The sequence below is a fragment of the Fragaria vesca genome, linkage group LG3 (assembly GCF_000184155.1).
Source record: "Fragaria vesca subsp. vesca linkage group LG3, FraVesHawaii_1.0, whole genome shotgun sequence".
NCBI lineage: Eukaryota > Viridiplantae > Streptophyta > Magnoliopsida > Rosales > Rosaceae > Fragaria > Fragaria vesca.
In genome coordinates this window covers 20,562,517-20,581,623 of record NC_020493.1, presented here as the reverse complement: position 1 = coordinate 20,581,623, position 19,107 = coordinate 20,562,517, and the positions used below count along the sequence as shown (strand labels likewise).

The following is a 19,107-nucleotide window of genomic DNA, read 5'->3' as shown; positions in this document are numbered from 1 at the left end:
GTAGAGAGATATTTCTTTTACAGCATTGATGTTGAGTGCGCGCTCTGTATTGCTTTATCTGGGTTAGTACTGCCCGTACTTTACTTTTCGAAAAAACCAGTAAGATTACGACAGTAGATGGAAATTACTCTTCATGTATGTGTCAAGGCGCAGATTGTTGGATGGCTAAATAACAGTTCAGTGGCTTCAAGAAGTAAATGATGGGTTATTTCTCTTTTAAATCAACATTTGTTCTTTCAATTGCAATAAATAATCTCTCTATCTCTTTACCATTTCTGATATTATTTTCTGGGATTGAATCAGTTTAAAGAAGTAAATGATCAGTGCTCTTTAATAAAATAAAAAAATACCTAAACTACCTGTTCTTTTTACTTTGGAATGAAAGTTTTACGTTTGTTAATTTGTCTACAACCTAAACCCAGCCTTTTCAATATTCCAAGATATGTCAAAGTATGCAAGAAAATCCACAACTTCAAGCTTCTTCGATTAAACAAAACTGAAACAAAGCACTTTGTTATTTTAATGTTCAATACATATTAAGGAGTACATTCACATCTACCGAATACAGCAACACTTGCACTAATCTGTGATATCTTCTAGCTGGTACTGGTAATAATGTGGAGCTATTTCCAGCAACCACTCCGGATTGATCTCCGTAACCTGTCTCATGTATTGATCAGTGGTTTCGAGGTCTAACTCCAACTCATGGTATAAAACCCATCTCGGAGATACTTGTGCCAGCCCTGAGCTGTGGTGTATATGGAGAGCATTTGGCAACTGTTTGACTCTTCTGTATGTTCCGTGATGCAGCTTTGCGCAGTGAAGGAAGAAACCAGATGTGATTGCTTTCTTTATAGGCTCTATACCAAGGGGATTTGAGGAGAGCTCAATCCTGACCTGCTTCTTCAAGAGCCGCTCAAGTTGGTCCCTTATATCTCTTGCTCTTTTCATGGTCCTTGCTTGTATGTAGTTTTCATCGCACCATTGGGATGAGTAGTTTGAGTCTTTCCATTCGTTATAAACCTTGAGTAATGTAATGTGATCTCCCACATTCCCAAAGTGAAAACGCATTCGTGCATTGTCGGCATCGGCTGGATTGTCATCTGGACGATAAAAGATTGAACTGTGATCACAGGCGGAAAGCATGGCAACAATCGAAATTATCTCAGCTGAGCACTTGTACTGATACGAAGCAACTATCACCTTAGACAGCATTGCATCTAGAGGGAACTGTGCCATCAGTTCTCCTACCACAGTAAGTTCTCCAATCTCAGTAAGTTGGCCTTTATTCTCTAATGCACCGAGTGCATATAATACTTCCAAGGCTTTACTTAGCGCTTCAGCCTCTGGAGGGTCCAAAAAATCAAAATGTGTCAAGTCAGTAACCCCTAGATGCCGAAGAGTAAGAACAACATTGGCGAGGTTGCTACGTTTTACTGGCAGTGGAATGTTGTGAGGATCATTGTTGTGATGATCCTGTCGAGGAGGCATTCGGATGCACTTGCCAAAGAGTGGATTTGCCCTTAGCATAGCTGATGCTTTTGAGATGCCAGTTACTTCTAACGACTCCATGTCAGTGATTGGATCATACTTCTTAATCAGGCACTCCCCCGAGTCGATCACATAATCGACGCCAGCTTTAGTCGGCCAAAATGTTTCAGCTATGCTTGTGGCAAGGACAACCTTCCTGAGCCCTTGAGGTGTGGGCGCAGAAAACAATGCTTCAAGCTCGGGAGACATGTTTTCATAAAAAGGGCGGATAGAGAGCTGATGAGGAAATCGCTGCTGCAATTCGTCGACTGTTACTTCTATCTCTTCTCGATCAGGCAGAAACACCAATGTATCTCCACTTGTGTGAATCATAGCTGCATTCAAGCAGAAAACATGTTCGGTGTTGTGAGCATGTTTCACTTTTCGAATGTCCAAAATTGGAGCTAGATCAAAAAAATTGACTGAACTTTAAGGCACAATCAATAGTTGCTGTTGAGATAAGCAGTTTAAGGTTGGTTCTAAACCGCAGAATGTCCTTCAATAATCCAACCAGTATATCAGTTGAGAGTGTTCGCTCATGGGCGTCGTCCACCATCAACACACTATAACTTATCAAATCTGGTTCTCCACAGAGTTGATGCAACAACGTCTCATCACTCATGTATCTCAAAACAGTGTTTTCAGATGTGCAATCTTCGAAAGCTATGGAATAGCCCACAACATGATGCCCTAGCTTGACACCCATTTCTTGAGAGACTCTAGCAGCAGCACTCCGGGTAGCAAATTCATATGGTTGAGTGCATCCAATCCTTCCTTTTTCACCATATCCAGCCTCGTATATATATTGAGGTATCTGTGTAGTTTTTCCACACCCAGCTTCGCCAACGATAATAGCAACCTGATTACTACCCACACATTCCAACAATGAATCACGACACTCGTAGATACGTAATGATTTTCTCTCTTCTTGGAGCTTCTCCTTGATGATATGCACTTGCCCATCATCATCATCATCTTCACTATTTGGCATCTTTTTAACCTGTCTCTCTTGATTTTCGTCTTGCTCCAGTGAAACAATAATCTCATCATCATTCTCTTCACTACTCCTGTACCGTTTCTTATCGGAATCCCATTTGCCGGACTCACAGGGCACTTGCACAGGACACGACGACGATGCCATCGATTTTCAGTCTTTCTTCCGATGAATACCTAGGATTTACCCACTTTCTCCCAAAACTCCCCTCCCTATTTATAGAACGGAACTTGAAACCCTATTCCACATCGGCATAACATTCCTATTGCCCAAGTGAAGAGGATTCCCGAACCTAGTAGGATACTACGTCCTTGCATAAAACATGCAACCCTAAATCCCTTACGATCCCCCCTTTCCAAAAAAAAAAAATATGTATCAATGTTTCATAGCACACGAGTGAATAAGATAGATGCATGTAAACCAAGTGAAAACTAAGCATCTTGTTACTTTCATTTATATTTGAACGAGTCAAGTCAAATTAGGCTTAGTCTGTTGAGCGTGATTATTACGTAAATTTTTTAACATCCGATTTAATCTAAAATCACATCGAAACACAGAAAATACAGTTCGTCCTATTAGCTCATTTGTAACGCAGATAGTTTACAAAATAACCAAACCGTAAAATGTAAATCGGTTCCGTTTTGAATCTAAACGCACAGTGCCCGCTCGGCCGCTCCTACTTATACATACACAGTAACTTAGGTAACAAAATTATATTTTGGAAAAGTAACGGGGTTAAATTGAAGTTACACTAAAGCTAGAGGGGTGAATACCGTAATATACGTCTCCATGTACTTCCCAATTCAAAGCTTCACAGAAGTCCCCAAACCCTAACGTCTCTCTCTCTCTCTCTCTCTCAAATCCCCACCTCACAAACCCCAATTTCCACTCAATCAACCACAATTCCCGCGCTCCCAGACCCTAGTCCCCAATCTCCATTTTTCCGATTCCGGCAAATGGACTTAGACGTCGACGTTTCGCGGTGGGTCCTCGAGCTCCTCCTCCGCGACCGCGACAAGGAGAGCGTCGCCAAGCGCGTCCTCGCCGTCGCGCCGCTCTCCGACCACGACTGGCGGTTGAAGAAGACCCTCCTCCTTCGCTCAATCGAGTCCCAGATCTTCGACGAGGCTTCCGTCAGCGAATCCATCCTCGAGTCGTTGGAGTCGATCGAGGTCTTGGACCGCGGCCAAGGGATTCCGGTCACGGACGCCATGAGGGCGGCGTACTGCGCCGTCGCGACGGAGTTGACGGTGAGGTTTTTGGTTTGCTTCAGAGGGAAGCCCGGCGGGAAGTACATGGAGGCGGTTGATAGGATTTGGAGGGGTAGGGTTAGGGTTTTGGAGGAGACTGAGGGTTGCGAGCTGGTTTCGGCGGAGTTGAAGGAGAGGAGGGATGAGGTGGAGGCTGGGATTTGGGATATGAAGGTTTCGAAGAAGCTAGCCAGTTTGAATAGTAGAAATGATGCGCTGAGATTGGTTGCGGCGTATGTGAAGGAAGCTATGGCGATGCTGGGTCCTCCGTTTATTGCTTGGGCGGTTAGGTTTAATACGGAGAAGGGGAGTATAAGCTCGGAAGGTGAGCAGGTTGCGGTGGAGAATGATGGTAATGTGGGTGATGGGCGGGTCCGAGTGGCGAATGGGGTCGATTTGGAGGTGCAAACGATGAATGGTGCTGATTTGGATGCCCAGATGGCGAATGGGGATAATGTGCCTTATGGGTCTGAATTGAAAGCGCAGAGAGGGGATAATGTCAATTCTGTGTCTGAACAGGAGGCACAAAAGGCAAATGTAGCAAATGATGTTAGTAATGCTTCTGAACGGGAGGCTCATGATACTACTGTGAGTGATGAGTCTGAATCGCAAGTTGTGACTCTAGCTTGTGTCAATTCCACGTCTGAAATGGATCACCATACTACGAATGGTGTTCAACTGCAGGTAGCGGGGGCAGGGAGATTGCCATCTAATGGAAACCGTCATGTCCTCAGCTTTGAACCCGAAACTAAAGAGAAAGGTATAATTTTGTTAAGTAGCGGAGAGAGATATTTCTTTTACAGCATTGATGTTCAGAGTGTGCTCTGTATTGCTTTATCTGGGTATTCTTTATGATTTATCATCATCTTGAATTTTGCCTAGTTTTCCACAACTTGTGGCTATCTGATATTCTTATGTTCGGTGTTGTTTGTGTGAATATGCTGATAACAATTGTACAGCTCTTTCTTGTTTAGTCTAATGTTAAATAGCTGAAGGCTGAAGTTGAAATATTCCCCTGTTTAATATGGGGTGATGATTTTGGCACCCTTACCACTTCTACTCAACTTCTAGCTGCATAAATGTGCAGTGCAAGTGGTAATATGTATGTGGCAAAGTGGAGTGCCAAATCTTCTCCCTTAACGGTTCATTTTGCACAAATGTTATGGTCCAGTATTTTTAGTCTTCCTGTTCATTTCATGTAGAAACTCCAAGGACCATGGCACCTAGACGCAGGCATGGACCAGCTAAGATTAGAGATGATGAAGATGTGGATAAAGAAGCACCAGCTGGCATATATAACTCAGTGTCTAGTGCTGAAGTTAAAAAAGTGCAAGAAGAACTTAAGTCCAGTGTTTTGGCTCTACAAGCTGCAGTGACAGACCCACTTCCTTATGCTTTGCACATATCAGAAATGCTAAGATCTGAGTTGGGAATGAGACCTGTGGATCATGTAAGTAAAGAAAACGGATGTGCAACAAATCCATCTGTTGAAAAGAACGCTGAGCCTGATCAATCTAATAATGATAATCATGGAAACCAGACCAGTCATAATAATGATGTTCCCCAACCTACGCCAAATCTGTCTGTTGACATGGGAAAGGGCACGGAGAATGCTGGAACAGGGGATGTCAATCCTGAAAATCCGTCTTGCAGTCACCAGAATAATGTTTCTCGAGCAAGCTTGATGGAACGTAATAGTACTGCCCGTACTTATGAGGTAGTTTTGTTCATACTTTGCTCTTCCAGTCCTACGGTTCCTTTCAAGTTACTGTTGCAAGTGTGCAAAATGGCCAATATTATGTTGTGAATGCATTTTTTTAATTGCTGGTGTTTATGGTTGTGTACTTAATTTGTATTTGTATATGCATATTGAATTTTCCATACATATTTTTGGCAAAGAAGGCAAAAGAATCACAGTAGATTCTTTATTGGATTTCTGAGTTGCTCTTTTTTGGTCGAAGGTCTATGAGTTGCTCTGGTTGAAAGATTTGTGGTGGTTTGTTTGTAGGTTTTTATTTAAATGAGTATTGTTCTTGCAGTGGGATGACTCGCTAGGTATGTCACCAGAACAAACAAATAGTAAGAGGCTTCACCTACCTAGTCCAAAAAGAATTGCTGTTTCTCCCCTGCAGAAGTATGACGACAAAAAAATTTCTAAGAGGCGAAAAGTTAAGAGATGGAGCTTACAGGAAGAAGATACATTAAGGACCGGTGTGCAGGAGTATGTACTTGTTTTTCTACCTTTCTCTCTGTTTCTCCAGCTTCTTGTTGTGAAAGCCACATTCCTATTTTAAAGTTTTATTAGGTTGGAGTTAGATGGTCATTGGGTAGATCTTAGCAGATAATAATGGTTGTATATTTCATTTTGATTCCTATCAAGCTCGTGAGTTGGAATTGTTACTTCATAATTCTCATCTCTGAAAAGATTATCAGAATTTTATGTCAGTAGTTACTAGCAATCATGCTTCTGCGGCTGAATAAGTAATTCTAAGTTCTTATCAATGTACCCCTTTTCTAATGCAGGTATGGCATAGGCCATTGGAAACTTATCTTGGATGCATACCGAGATGCATTTGAAGAGAGAACTGAGGTACCTATTTTCTGCACTTTTTGGAATGGCTATAGCTGTGTCCATTAACTTACATGTGACAGGTTATTTGTTCATCTAATGTATTCTGCTTTAAGCATCTGTATGTTTTTTGAGACCTTTGAGATTACTGTGTTCAGGTTGATCTAAAGGACAAGTGGAGAAATATGACGAGGTAGAGGCACCTGTGAATAGTCCGCTACTCGGTTGATTTTTCTCGTACTATTGAATCCTTATCAGAGCTGTATGTTGTAGTGCCCTTTATCAGATACAGGTGTAAATGTGTTTGTGAAAAGATGTATGTATAGATGAACAAACGTTTAAAGTTTAGGCTGTAATGAAATGATGTCCACGGTTTGGTTTCTTAAGTTTTACCTGATAGTTGGACATTGACGCATAGATAAGAACCACGCAGGTAGGTTCATTCTGAAACAGTTGGATTCATTTTGTCCTCTCGCATGGGATTTCTGTCAGTGTCCGACCATGTTGCTTGATCAAGTCACTCATGGAACCCCCCATATCCACAAGAGGCTCTTCCAGGCTCAGAACCCTTTGAATTTTCCTTCCCAGTATTCCATTGGCAAATGGAAATTTGGATTTTCATGCAGCCCTACAACCCTACCAGAGAATTAAACCATATTTTCATTCTTTGTTTTATGCCTAGTGTTCTCGTGCCCAAAGACATTTTCCAAATCAAGATTCAACTCTATCAGAACGTACAATCAAGATTCCATTTATGCTAACTCTTGAAGCTAGGTGTCCAAATCAAAATGTTTATTGCTTACTAAATGCAAGACATTTTTGGTGCAGAGAATCAAATCAAAAGCTAAATGGATATTCACTTCAATCAAACCTTCCACCCAAATGTTAGACACTTAGACTGGTTCAACAAAAAGCTTATTAGTTGATCAAACCCCCCAGTCAGTTCAGTGAACTATTTGGCTACCACAAGGCCACAAGATGCAACTGCGGCCTTTTGAATCTATAAAACACCAGCAACTTCAGCCAAATACATAACGAAAGACCAGGGAACGTCTAGCCTTGACTGATCGAGTTAACAAGTCTGATATCCAGAAATATATAGTACCAATCAATCTCAGGATGTAGGGACTGCATACTGCATCTATCAGTTGTGGCACATAGGAAGTGGGTGCTACATAGTGCCCTCTCTGTGTACCTCATTGTCTTTCTAACATCCCATCGATCTACCTTAATTGATCGATCGGATCTTTCTTCTTTTATTTAGTGAATGTTGGAGAATCATTCATTCTAGGTGGGTCCCCCCCCTCCCCCCCCCCCCCGAATTAATCGATCTGAATCTTTTCCACGATATGCCAAGACAATAGAAGCATATACGCGCACTCTCAAACTCTCGGAGTTTATGTGATTTATACATTTGATGAAATCAACTATTGATTCGAATCTTGCAGCATATCAAAATGCAAGATTAAGATATCTAACAATTAGGTCATCTAGCTAGATCAACTTCTTCTGGTTATAATATTTCAACATGGGTGATATGACAAATAAAGCGGATATCTCATTGATCTCATGAACTTTGGAAGTTTGCCTGGAAGTGACTAATGAAGTTTGAATATGCATACTCGACTAATGAAGTGGTCCAAGTGGAGAAATGGATTTCTATATATCTATACATCACTTCATCTGTTGCTAGATAGAGATCGATGTAAGCTTGTGAGAAATAATGGTTTTACTTTTGTCCTTTCGCAATTCTACAATTTGTATATCCCAATCAAAGTTCTAAAAATCCTAGCTGCTCCACAAGAGGCTCAAGACTTTGAATTTTCTTCCCCAGATTTCCTTGAGCCATCAGTACAAGAAAACATGAATCTTCGAGCTGGCAGCCCCATGACCAAATTGTAACACACCATCAGACCCAGTTTTGTTTTCTTTTGGTCTTATCATGATCATATACATATGGTTCCTCTCAGCTCTATATAAAAGGCCATAACCAAGTGTCTTTCTGTGCAAAACAAATCAATAATTAAGAAGATTACTCACTACAGAAGTAGCAGGTATGGCCAGATTTCAAGTTGGTGTTGCGTTCATGGTTTTACTAATATCCATGGCGATGACCACTCCTTATGTCACTAAAGCAACCATAACTTGCGGTGAGGTGACGACCTTACTCACTCCCTGCATTCCATTTGGAGTGTTGGGAGGGATCGTGCTGCCGGATTGTTGTGCCGGGATCAAGGGGCTCAATGCTGCACAAAATACGACAGAGGATCGAAGAACGGCTTGTACTTGCATTCAAGAAGGAGCAGCTAGGATTCCTGGGATTGATTATGATCGTATAAACATGCTGGGCGATCTTTGTGGTTCTCCTTGTCCCTACAAAGTTTATCCATCTACTGATTGCTCTCAGTAAGTCTTGAGTAAATAGATGAATATTTTGTTAGACGATGTGACATTATAGAAAGAGTTAGTCCTGGATCATGTATTTAGCATGCTAATATTTGTATTGATTCAATTTGTTTCAGGGTAAGCTGAATCTGTTGAAGGCACTATCCCAACGAGACTAGGAGAATATGAATAAAGCTTCCAGGAAGGCTTCGTGACATCTAAGAAGTGGATTTGTAGCTCAGTGCTTTTGTGGTATTTTGGGGGATCATCATTGTTACGTTTAATACATATTTTGAATAAAACCCCTATTGTACTAGTACTTAGAATGGTTGATTCTATGTGCAAACTCTACAAACTGGAACCAGTAGCATGAATAAGATAACTAAATCAGAACAACTATTACCCACAATGAAGTTTTACCATAGAGACAGAAAAATATAAAACTTACTGATTCCATCATGATGTAGTATTAGGATGTTAAAATATATTAACACAGGTACATAATTTGATCAACAATTTTGATTAGTATGTGTTTTGAAAAATAAATTTTTTCCCATTCCAACTTGCAACATTTAGATTCCGGAGGATATGAGAAAGGGACTGCCAGATAGGTCATCTTAGGACACAATCATCTGATCAACTGATTAAGGCGTGATTAGTGCAGAAACATGGTCTTAATCTTCTACTTTTCTTTGCCCAACTCATTTGGCCTATACACAGAGACAGATGGGGCACTAGTCTCATTCATGTCTCTAAATTTCATGTGACAAAGCACATGCACCCCAAATGACCAAATACAGGAAGCTCGGACAAGCTTAACATTATGCCAAAGCTGATAGGGCCACATTGCCCAATCACTCTAGGAACATCCAGAACATGACTCCACCTAGAAGCAGGAGTAAATCAAAGCACTTCACCAGAGTCCATCAATGATATTCATCATTATAATCATCCAATATGTTAACAAAGGAACAATCAATAATGATGAATTCAATCACATATTCATAGGTGCTCTGAAAAAATTGGACAAGTTTTGAGTATGATCAAGGAAAAGGAAGAGGATCTGTATTTCTAAGTTACAGCACAGCTCAATGCAATCAACCCGTGAGAAAAAAACAATCACAGTAGTGCACAAAGTTTGTACAAAGGTTTTAAATGAAATGAGATACAAAGGAAGAGAATGCTGTTACTATAGCATTCCCATATCCATGGGAATGACCTTTCATTCCCAGATGTAGCACCTAAACCAAAGACACAGTATTGAACAAAGGACTGATGAAAAGGGTGCTTCCCCTTTTTGGGGAAGAACCCTAAGAATAAACAATTGAGAATGAATACTTCAAACAAAATGGAATAAATAATGAAATAAATATAGAGCAGGCTCTCTAAATGATTGGATGTCAATCTATAAACAATCTACCAGACGGCGAATCATGGAGTCAGCAGGTCAGAAGCTCAGCGGCAAGTTTGAGTTAAAAAGTGGTACTACTCTCACTTGCAGAAAGTGAGGGGCCTTCAGACTTCACGAGATGTGGCATTTTATTACTGATGTCAAGCCCCTGTAACTGACCAACAGGGCCGTTCTGCATAATATCTGAAAGAGTATGAGAGTTTGGCTGATGAAGGTTACTTGGCATACTAGACTGGGAATGATTAAATGGTGGCATCTGCATGTTCTGGTGACCAGCAGGTCCTGGTTGCTGTTGTGTAATTGGAAAATAAGCCGACTGGTTGTTGTTATATGGCATCTGCTGCATTCCCAAGTTGAATGATTCTGAATGGTTCATCATCTCCCCTGTGGCAAACTTGAGCCTCTCAACCTCCTTCTTCAGTGCTTCATTTAGAGCTGCATGATGAAGTCCAAACAAATCAGTACCCATTGCATAACTGGACCATTTTCTTTTGAGATAATAAATAATAAAATATAGAATGAACAGGGGCATATATGACACTAGTCCTCTGTTGCTTACCATCTCGCAACTGAGCTTGTTGCTCCATAGCTTGTAGTCGAAGCTTAAGCTCTGTGTTTTCAGTATTCAGACCTGTTGTGTCCCTCTATACAAGACAACAAATATAACATGGTTAACAACCCAAAAAAGGTGTAGAATGTTTTGATTGATGAAAACACTTTCTTTCTTTGTAGTAATACCATGATAAAATATCTAGAAACACATAACAAAGTGATTGACATGGATTGCATAACTCAGATAGGATTTATCATTTACCATAATAACGCACTAACGTCAGGATGCATAATATAGGCATAGTTAGGAAAGCTTCTAGATAGACCAACACCAACCTGGAATAATGTGAGTTGGGCAGAAAGAGTGGTTGCTTCTGTCTGAAGGGTCTGAACTTTGCGCTCAAGTTCTTGTATATAGCGGGCCTTCCTCTCCTTTGAGCGAGCAGCAGACTGCCGATTTGCTAATATCCTACACAAAATCCAACTGTGAGAAGAAGGTCCAGAAACATACAAAACTCACAATCATCATCTAAATCATTTGCTTGTCAGCGTCTGTGCTTGTGAAAAACACAGTATTCCATTCATAAAAACTCATACACAGGATAACAGCTTTTGCTGTATCAAACCGACATAGTATGAAACCAGAATAGTATCTTAAAACAAGGAGATTTGATTCCGACAGATAACACCGTACTTGCACAATGTCACCACTATCCTATAACGGCGTCGAATCCTAGTAAACACACAATCTCATTGCACATTGCAGAGAAGCAACTCAATCACCTCCTACCGAATACACGAAGCTCCTAGATTCACACAAATGGGTGCATATAACATTTCTGTTAGTTTAAATTACAATGCTTGCAATCGATTCAAGCAAAGACAAAGCATTTCAATCCCAAGAAGAACCAGCAAATCAAAATTAAATTTAATGACGTCATTGAATTCGAAAACCCAAAAAAATCAAAAAGTCCAATTTTGACCCCAAGAAAAGCCTAAAGGCCAGACCTTTTGGCGCGCTTTGGATCAAGAGTCCAAAGCTCGGCGAGCTTATCCGGCGGCATTGCCTTCTTGGCCTCCATAACCTCACCGAACACGCCCGTCGACGTCGACGACGTGTCCACGGAGCTACTATGCCTGTGCCGCGACGCCGCCCTCTTCTCTCCGCCGCCGCCGCTGTCGTCGTCGGTGGCGGCGGAGGCGCCGGCCTGGAGCTTGTCGAGGTCGATGTAGGTGGAGAAGAGATCCTCCTCGTCGTCGGCGGCGGCGGCGGCGGAGGAGGTGAAGGGATCGGGGCCGGAAAGATCCATGAGATCCTCCGGCAGCCGGAAGCTGACCTCGGAGTGGGCCCTCCGGTGAGTTGTGGCGGGAAAGTGGTGGTGGGCGGAGGTTGATGATCTGATGAAAGGGTTGGTGTTGGGGAGAGAGCCCAGCATTGTAGAGGTGGAGGAGGAAGAGGAGGAGGAGGTGGAGGAGGATGACGTGGCAGCGCTGGTGGTGAATGGCGCCGCGCGATTCTCGGAGGAGATCACGGTGGGTTTCACATTGGCAGCAGGAGAAGGAAGAAAGAGAGGGTCTTTGGGATTGGGGAGGAAAGTAGGGTTAGGGTTGGGAATGGGAATGGGATTGGGATTGGAGTGGTGGTGCATTGGCTTTGGTGGCTCTGGTTGTGGAGGTGGAGGAGTTGTGGAGGACATTGTTGTGGTTTCTCTTCCCCCCATGTGTTTCGCTTCTTTGTCACGAGGGTATATTATTCACGCGCTTTTTCTTTTTTTTAATAAATAGGGGGAAATTAGTACGGTCTCTGGTGTATCCGATTTATTTACGGATACCAAATGTATCCGAGTCCGGATGTATTCGGTGCATCAATCCCGTTCACTCGGTCACTAACTCATCATGAGGTATTTTCACAACTGTCATAAGATTAAAGCTCTCATTAAAACTCCAACTTGGGTATAACTACTCAACTTGGATTTAACCGTTAGATATTAAATGTGCCTTAATCCAATAGCAGTGGTGCAAATTCCTATTATTAGCCGTCTTTCTTTTCTTATTACTCTACACGAGGCAGTTATGTTCACCCGGTTACTAGCTGACCATATGTGCTTCTCTTTACGCAGATTACTATAAAAAACAATTTACGTTATATATGCATATTTCACTAGCGCAGTTTAACTTTTTACCAAAGGTGAGTGATGATGATGAACAAGAGGTAGAAATATAGGACGATGTGCATGCATTCTACTATAGTCATCTTGTTCAGAAGGATTACTGCTGCATATAAACAACAAACATGATTTCCAATGATGCATGTTGTTGATGACCGATGCTAAAATTGGAAAATTTTGGTATTATCGTGTACTTCTGTTATCCCAAGGCATTTCTATGTTTACACATTCAATTACGTACATTAGTATAAAATTAGCTCATATATAATCGTGGCCTTATTAGCTCACCATTATTAATCATGTATATGTATATAAATCAAGCTGCAGGCTTGTGTGTTATCGTTTACTTTTGTTGTTATTGTTATGAACATTACAATATTTCCTAGCTTTCACTTTCAATCTGTCGTCATCACCTCAATTTCTTACCATTTTAAGTTTTGTGCCGGCCATTGTTGAGCATATATTCTCTGTTTGAGTTTGGTTTGTCACTTTTGTAGAGTGTCATCGATCTATGGCTTTCATTGCAGTGATTTTGGTCACTTTGGTTTCAACTATCTTCCTCTGGAAGATTCTGTTTAAGGGCCGTCGCCGGGAGAGCAAAAATGTCCCGGGAGGTTCTCTAGGGTATCCCTTAATAGGAGAGACATTTAGCTTTCTTCAAGCACAGAAGCAAGATCGAGGTCCTCAATGGCTGGAAGAAAGAACAGCAAAACATGGGCCAGTGTTCAAAACGTGTCTGATGGGTTCGCCGACTGTGGTTGTTATAGGTCAAGCAGGGAACAAGTTTGTGTTTGGTGCTGAAGATGATGTTCTTGCTGCCCAACAACCTCCCACCTTGTCAGCCATTGGAGGCAAGCAGAGTATATTTGAGCTTACAGGATCAAGGTACGTAATAACCCCTCTATGATTTCAATCTCCGAAAAATGTTCTCTTGTATGTTGATCCGTAGTGAGTTTTGTCTCGATGTGTTTTGAATTTTGTACTCTGTGACACATGACAAATAGTTTGATATGTTATGTTGTTAAGTTATCAATCTCTTGATCATCGAAACTAATTAATTAGACAAAAGAATATAACGATTTAGGTGTAAATTCTTTTCTATCTAGCTAATGGCTTCATTACCTAATTACTTGCAGGTACAGATTGGTGAAGGGAGCAATGGTGAGCTTCTTGAAGCCTGAAAGTCTTCAAAACTACATCAACCAAATGGACGAATTAATCAAGACCATGTTACTAAAAGAAACAGAAAACAAAGACACCATAAAAGCTGTGGTCACCATGAAGAAGCTTACATTTAACATAGCATCAAGCATCCTTTTCGGTATCAAGGATGAGAGTACCAGGGAGGTTTTGTTTGATGATTTTTCATTAGCCTTCAAAGCAGTTTGGTCTCTTCCGATTAACTTTCCCGGCACTGTTTACCGGCAAGGCCTAAAAGCTAGAGCAAGAATTGTGGATTCGATTCTGCCGATACTAAAGGAGAGAAGGGAGGCCATTTCAAAGGGGAAGTTAAGCCCTACAAGTGATGTGTTCTCTAGCTTGGTAGCATTGAGAGATGAAAATCAAGAACCACTTTCTGATGATCTAATCATGGATAACTATGTCACCTTGATGATAGCCAGTCATGACACCACTGCAATTCTTCTTAGCCTTATGATTTGGAAGCTGTCCACAGACTCTGAGCTCTACAAGAAAGTTTTACAAGGTATAGTTGATTGACTTTTGCAAATACATATTTCTTGCTAGGAGTAATGTTACATCTATCTGCACCGCACTTATATGTTGGTAGATGCATCATATGTCACACATTGTGATCAGTTTATATGAGTATGGTCGAAAAAATGTAGTCATCATATTATTAGTAATCCACTACTGCATGTGCATGTCGGGTAGGGTATGTTACATTGAGTGCCACACAATGTGATCGAAAAAAGGGATGTTGGAGGTAGGTACGTACGTACAATGTATATGATTGACAGTCTATTTCATATCGACTATGGTAAGATATTAATACAAGTCAATAATAATATTTGATAGTCTATTTCGTATCAACTATCACATAATATGGTCGATTAGAATTTAAAACTACGTTTCGTATAAAATTTAAAAGACGTATTTTGGATATGTGTCATGAACTTTTTGCATTTCTAAATAGTTTTATGTCTTTCACCCCACGATTGCTTGCAGAACAAATGGAAATTATAAGTAAGAGGGAGGGAGAAGAAGATAGGCTAACATGGCAGGAGATACAAAAGATGAAATACACATGGAGAGTTGCACAAGAGTTGATGAGAATAATTCCTCCTGTGTTTGGAAGTTTCAGAAAAGCACTCAAAGACACTCAATACGGTGGCTATGACATTCCCAGAGGATGGCAGGTAATGAATACTATAGTTACAAATTAGGCTCTCTATATTTATGAACTACAGGAAATGAAGACATTATTACTTGGATGCATATGTGCAGGTGTTTTGGGTGGCCTATGGAACTCACATGAACAAAGAAGTATTTGACAAACCCACAGAGTTTGATCCATCAAGATTTGAGAACTCATCAAAGCCAATTCCTCCCTATGCTTATATTCCATTTGGAGGTGGCCTTCACACTTGCATTGGAAACGAGTTTGCTAGAGTTGAAGTCCTCGCAACCATTCACAATTTGGTGACAATGTTTGAGTGGTCACAGGTGTACCCTGAGGAAAAGATAACCCGTCAACCAATGCCATATCCATCCATGGGTCTCCCTATCAAGATCAAACCAAGAATCCCCAAATCTGTATAAGGCTTTCTAGTTTCTATGCCTTACCCCCAAATTGGTTGTTGATGCTTTTCCCTTTGGACCATGCATATGAACGTTCTGTAATACTTGTACTTTTTATAACCATGCCAAGTTGCCAAACTGCCTTCAGTGACTAAGAAGATCGATTAAGAACAGGATTGAAGAGAAACATCCCAGGATTAAAACTTTATCGACAATCCAACTTTGAACAAAAGAAGACACAAAACCATTACATAGAATTAGGCCCTTTATTCAATATATCTTTGCTACTACAAATCAAGTACTTAACACTGTTTAGTGCAGAAGCATCTCCGGCGAAGACCACGGCAGTCACCTCCGGTGAAGCCCTCAGTTGCGCAAACAGACGCGCAGTTGCTTTCGCTCAAGCAAAGTCCGTTGAAATTGTGGCTCAGGGACTCGCATTTCCTAGCGTCATCGGCAGCAACCATCGCATTTGTCTCCACATCTGCATTTCCAACATGTATGCAGAGCAGACACCAACATTAGTATTCAAGCTAGCTACAAGTTCATGAACATCGCAGAATGTTAAGAATATCTTGAATATCTTCTGGATTAGGAATGTATTATGTATTAGGAATGTATGAGATGTAGGCAATTATATTGTTTGATATATAGTAAGAACTTCATTATAGGGATTAGTTTCCTTGCCAGTATTCTGTACTCACTATATGTAATCGGTACAGTGTCAATAGAAACTCACTTCAGCCAAATCTCTTTATTTGCAATCTTCTTCTTTTCATGGTATCAGAGCAGGACTCGATCCTGACTCTATAACCTGCTGCATCTTATCTCTCGTGCAGCGATTTTCTCCTCATTCGTTGTACTCTATATCTCGTACAACAATTCTCTTGTCTCCATGACGAATCAAAAGATCAAAGCTTTTTTCAGCGATCATCCTAATCATCCATCCTTGGTGATAGTGTTCAGCCAATATAATCAACCAAATCTACCTATTCGGCAAAACGGTTCATTCGTTCGTATCCCTCTCTTCAAGCGACAACATCAATATGTTTTGGCTATTTTGAATCGCAAGGAATCTGATGATACACAAGTCAATGCTACTGTAACCAAACCAGGTTTACCGAAGATCACTTCCCGCAACTGGATCATTGATAGCGGGGCAACAGACCATATTTCTTCATCTCCTAAATTATTTTCGCATGAGAATAAAAATTGTTCATTGCCACCTGTGTTATTGCCTAGTGGAGAAAAGGCTAATATTGTAGCAAAAGGATCATTACCTTTGAATTCTGTGTTTTGCCTGCGTGATGTATTATGTGTGCCTACATTTAAAGTTGATCTGTTATCGGTTAGTCGTCTGATAAGGGGATTAAATTGTTCAGTGAGTTTTTTCCCATATTGGTGTGTTTTGCAGGATCTGGCAACAGGGAGGATGATTGGTCTAGGGAAACAACGTAATGGATTATACTACTTGGCGGCGCTGGCGACGAAGAAAACCTTAACCAATTCTCATTCATCCTCAAACCATCAATCAACCTGCAACCTCACAACCTCATCCATCCCATCCACTGATTTATGGCACAGCCGATTAGGTCATGTTTCTCATTCCCCTTTAAAATTCATCGCTACAAACTTCTTAAATCTTTCAGTTCAACCCATTGATGCATGTCCTATTTGTCCTCTGGCTAAACAACATCGATTGCCTTTTGGTGTGAGTTCCATTTCATCAGAAAAACCATTCGATTTAATTCATTGTGATATTTGGGATCGTTATAAACATGCTTCTCTTTCGGGTGCTCATTATTTTCTTACTATCGTTGATGATTACACAAGATTCACTTGGATTTTTCTAATGAGACACAAAAATGAAGCCCAACCAATTTTAAAACGATTTTTCAGTCATGTTTTCACCCAATTCACATCTCGCATAAAAGTTTTTCGCAGTGACAATGGTGGCGAGTTTCTTTCACTGCGATCCTTTTTTAATGACAATGGTGTAGTTTTTCAACATTCCTGCGTTTACACGCCCCAACAAAATGGGGTTGTGGAACGTAAGCATCGTCATATTCTGCAAGTGGCACGCGCTTTAAAATTTCATGTTCATCTCCCTATCCAATTTTGGGGGAAGTGTGTTCGTCATGCGGTACAAATCATCAACAGATTGCCTACACCTGTCCTTTCCTTCAAAACTCCGTTTGAGCGTTTATACTCAAAACCGCCTTCGTACCATCATCTTCGTGTCTTTGGTTGTTTAGCCTATGCTACCAATGTTCATCCTTCACACAAATTCGATCATCGTGCCATGAAATGTATTTTTATAGGTTATCCTGTTGGTCAAAAACCTGCAAATTGTATAATCTGTCAACTAAAAAGGTTTTCACAAGCAGAGACGTTTTCTTCCATGAAAATGTGTTTCCTTATGCATCTGCTATGCCCAATTCTTCTATTTCCTCTTCAGCCCATTCCCAAAGCCCAATTCCTCTTCCCATCTCTGACCCATATCTCATTGATTACGTGTTTGACTCACCTGCTCTTTCTTCCTCCTCTCCTGAACACGATAACACAGACCCATCTTCTTCTTCTTCACAATCTCCTTCTCCCGACCCCGCCCCACCGTCTCCGGCGCCACCATCCGCGCCGCTGTCTCCACCTCAAGCGTCCGCGCCTCCATCTTTCCTCCATACATATTCACGTCGTTGAAAACCCCAATCTATCTCAGGCACCCAAAGCCTTAATCCTATCTCTTCTGACCCGCATCCTTCTGAACCACCTTCTCCGGCGTCGGCGCCGGTACACGATCCACCTCTGCCCGCTGAACATCACATCGTCACCGACCCTCCTCTACCAGCATCTAACTCACCTCGGCCCACTCCATCAGACTTGCCTCTGCCTCCGCCCGACCCACCCATTCCTCCACCCGAGCTTCGTCGCTCCAGCCGCTCTACCGTCCCGCCTGTGAAATTCAAAGACTACATCTGCTCCAATGTCAATCGGTTTTCCTTTGATCAATCATCCTCGTTATTTCCAAGTTCGAATAAAGGCACCCGTTATCTGTTGTGCAACTATATCTCCTATCATCGATACAAGCTGGGGCATCAATCATTCATTGCTCAAGTTAGCCAAGTCACAGAACCACAATCCTACTCGGAGGCTGTTGTTCATCCTGAATGGCAGCAAGCAATGCAATTGGAGTTGCAAGCTCTTCAAGACAATGGTACTTGGTCTCTCACTCCTTTACCGGTTGGTAAGAAACCAATTGGGTGTCGCTGGGTTTACAAGATCAAACACAGGTCTGATGGCTCGATCGAGAGATATAAAGCACGCCTAGTCGCCAAAGGATTCACTCAGGTAGAAGGCACTGATTTTCAGGACACGTTCTCTCCCACTGCAAAGATCATCTCTGTTCGTTGTTTACTTGCCTTGGCTGCAGCTCAGGGCTGGTCCCTCCACCAATTGGACGTCAATAATGCCTTTCTCCATGGCGATCT

The 19,107-nt window shown here is 41.4% G+C and overlaps 4 protein-coding genes and 1 pseudogene across 4 annotated transcripts; 3 read left to right on the top strand and 2 right to left on the bottom strand.

Moving 5' to 3' along the window:
- Window positions 1-579: 579 nt before the first annotated feature.
- Window positions 580-2,671, bottom strand: LOC101302922 (annotated as a pseudogene).
- A 737-nt stretch (window positions 2,672-3,408) lies between these two features.
- LOC101296074 lies at window positions 3,409-6,793 on the top strand. The gene is made up of 5 exons (XM_004294683.1): window positions 3,409-4,534; window positions 4,977-5,491; window positions 5,814-5,995; window positions 6,298-6,364; window positions 6,502-6,793. Exons 1-5 carry the CDS (start codon window positions 3,481-3,483, stop codon window positions 6,538-6,540), a joined length of 1,857 nt encoding a protein of 618 aa, XP_004294731.1. The 5' UTR covers window positions 3,409-3,480; the 3' UTR covers window positions 6,541-6,793.
- A 1,181-nt stretch (window positions 6,794-7,974) lies between these two features.
- LOC101295787 (non-specific lipid-transfer protein 1-like) lies at window positions 7,975-9,250 on the top strand. The gene is made up of 2 exons (XM_004294682.1): window positions 7,975-8,749; window positions 8,866-9,250. The coding sequence occupies exons 1-2, from the start codon at window positions 8,400-8,402 to the stop codon at window positions 8,873-8,875; spliced, it is 360 nt and encodes a 119-aa protein (XP_004294730.1). The 5' UTR covers window positions 7,975-8,399; the 3' UTR covers window positions 8,876-9,250.
- Window positions 9,251-10,200: 950 nt separating this feature from the next.
- LOC101302636 (transcription factor RF2b-like) lies at window positions 10,201-12,388 on the bottom strand. The gene is made up of 4 exons (XM_004295969.1): window positions 11,700-12,388; window positions 11,028-11,160; window positions 10,699-10,783; window positions 10,201-10,574 (listed from the first exon to the last, which is right to left on the bottom strand). The coding sequence occupies exons 1-4, from the start codon at window positions 12,386-12,388 to the stop codon at window positions 10,201-10,203; spliced, it is 1,281 nt and encodes a 426-aa protein (XP_004296017.1).
- A 982-nt stretch (window positions 12,389-13,370) lies between these two features.
- On the top strand, window positions 13,371-15,640 carry LOC101302344 (taxadiene 5-alpha hydroxylase-like). Its single transcript, XM_004295968.1, has 4 exons — window positions 13,371-13,744; window positions 13,996-14,564; window positions 15,047-15,237; window positions 15,326-15,640. The coding sequence occupies exons 1-4, from the start codon at window positions 13,371-13,373 to the stop codon at window positions 15,638-15,640; spliced, it is 1,449 nt and encodes a 482-aa protein (XP_004296016.1).
- The last annotated feature ends 3,467 nt before the right edge of the window (window positions 15,641-19,107 follow it).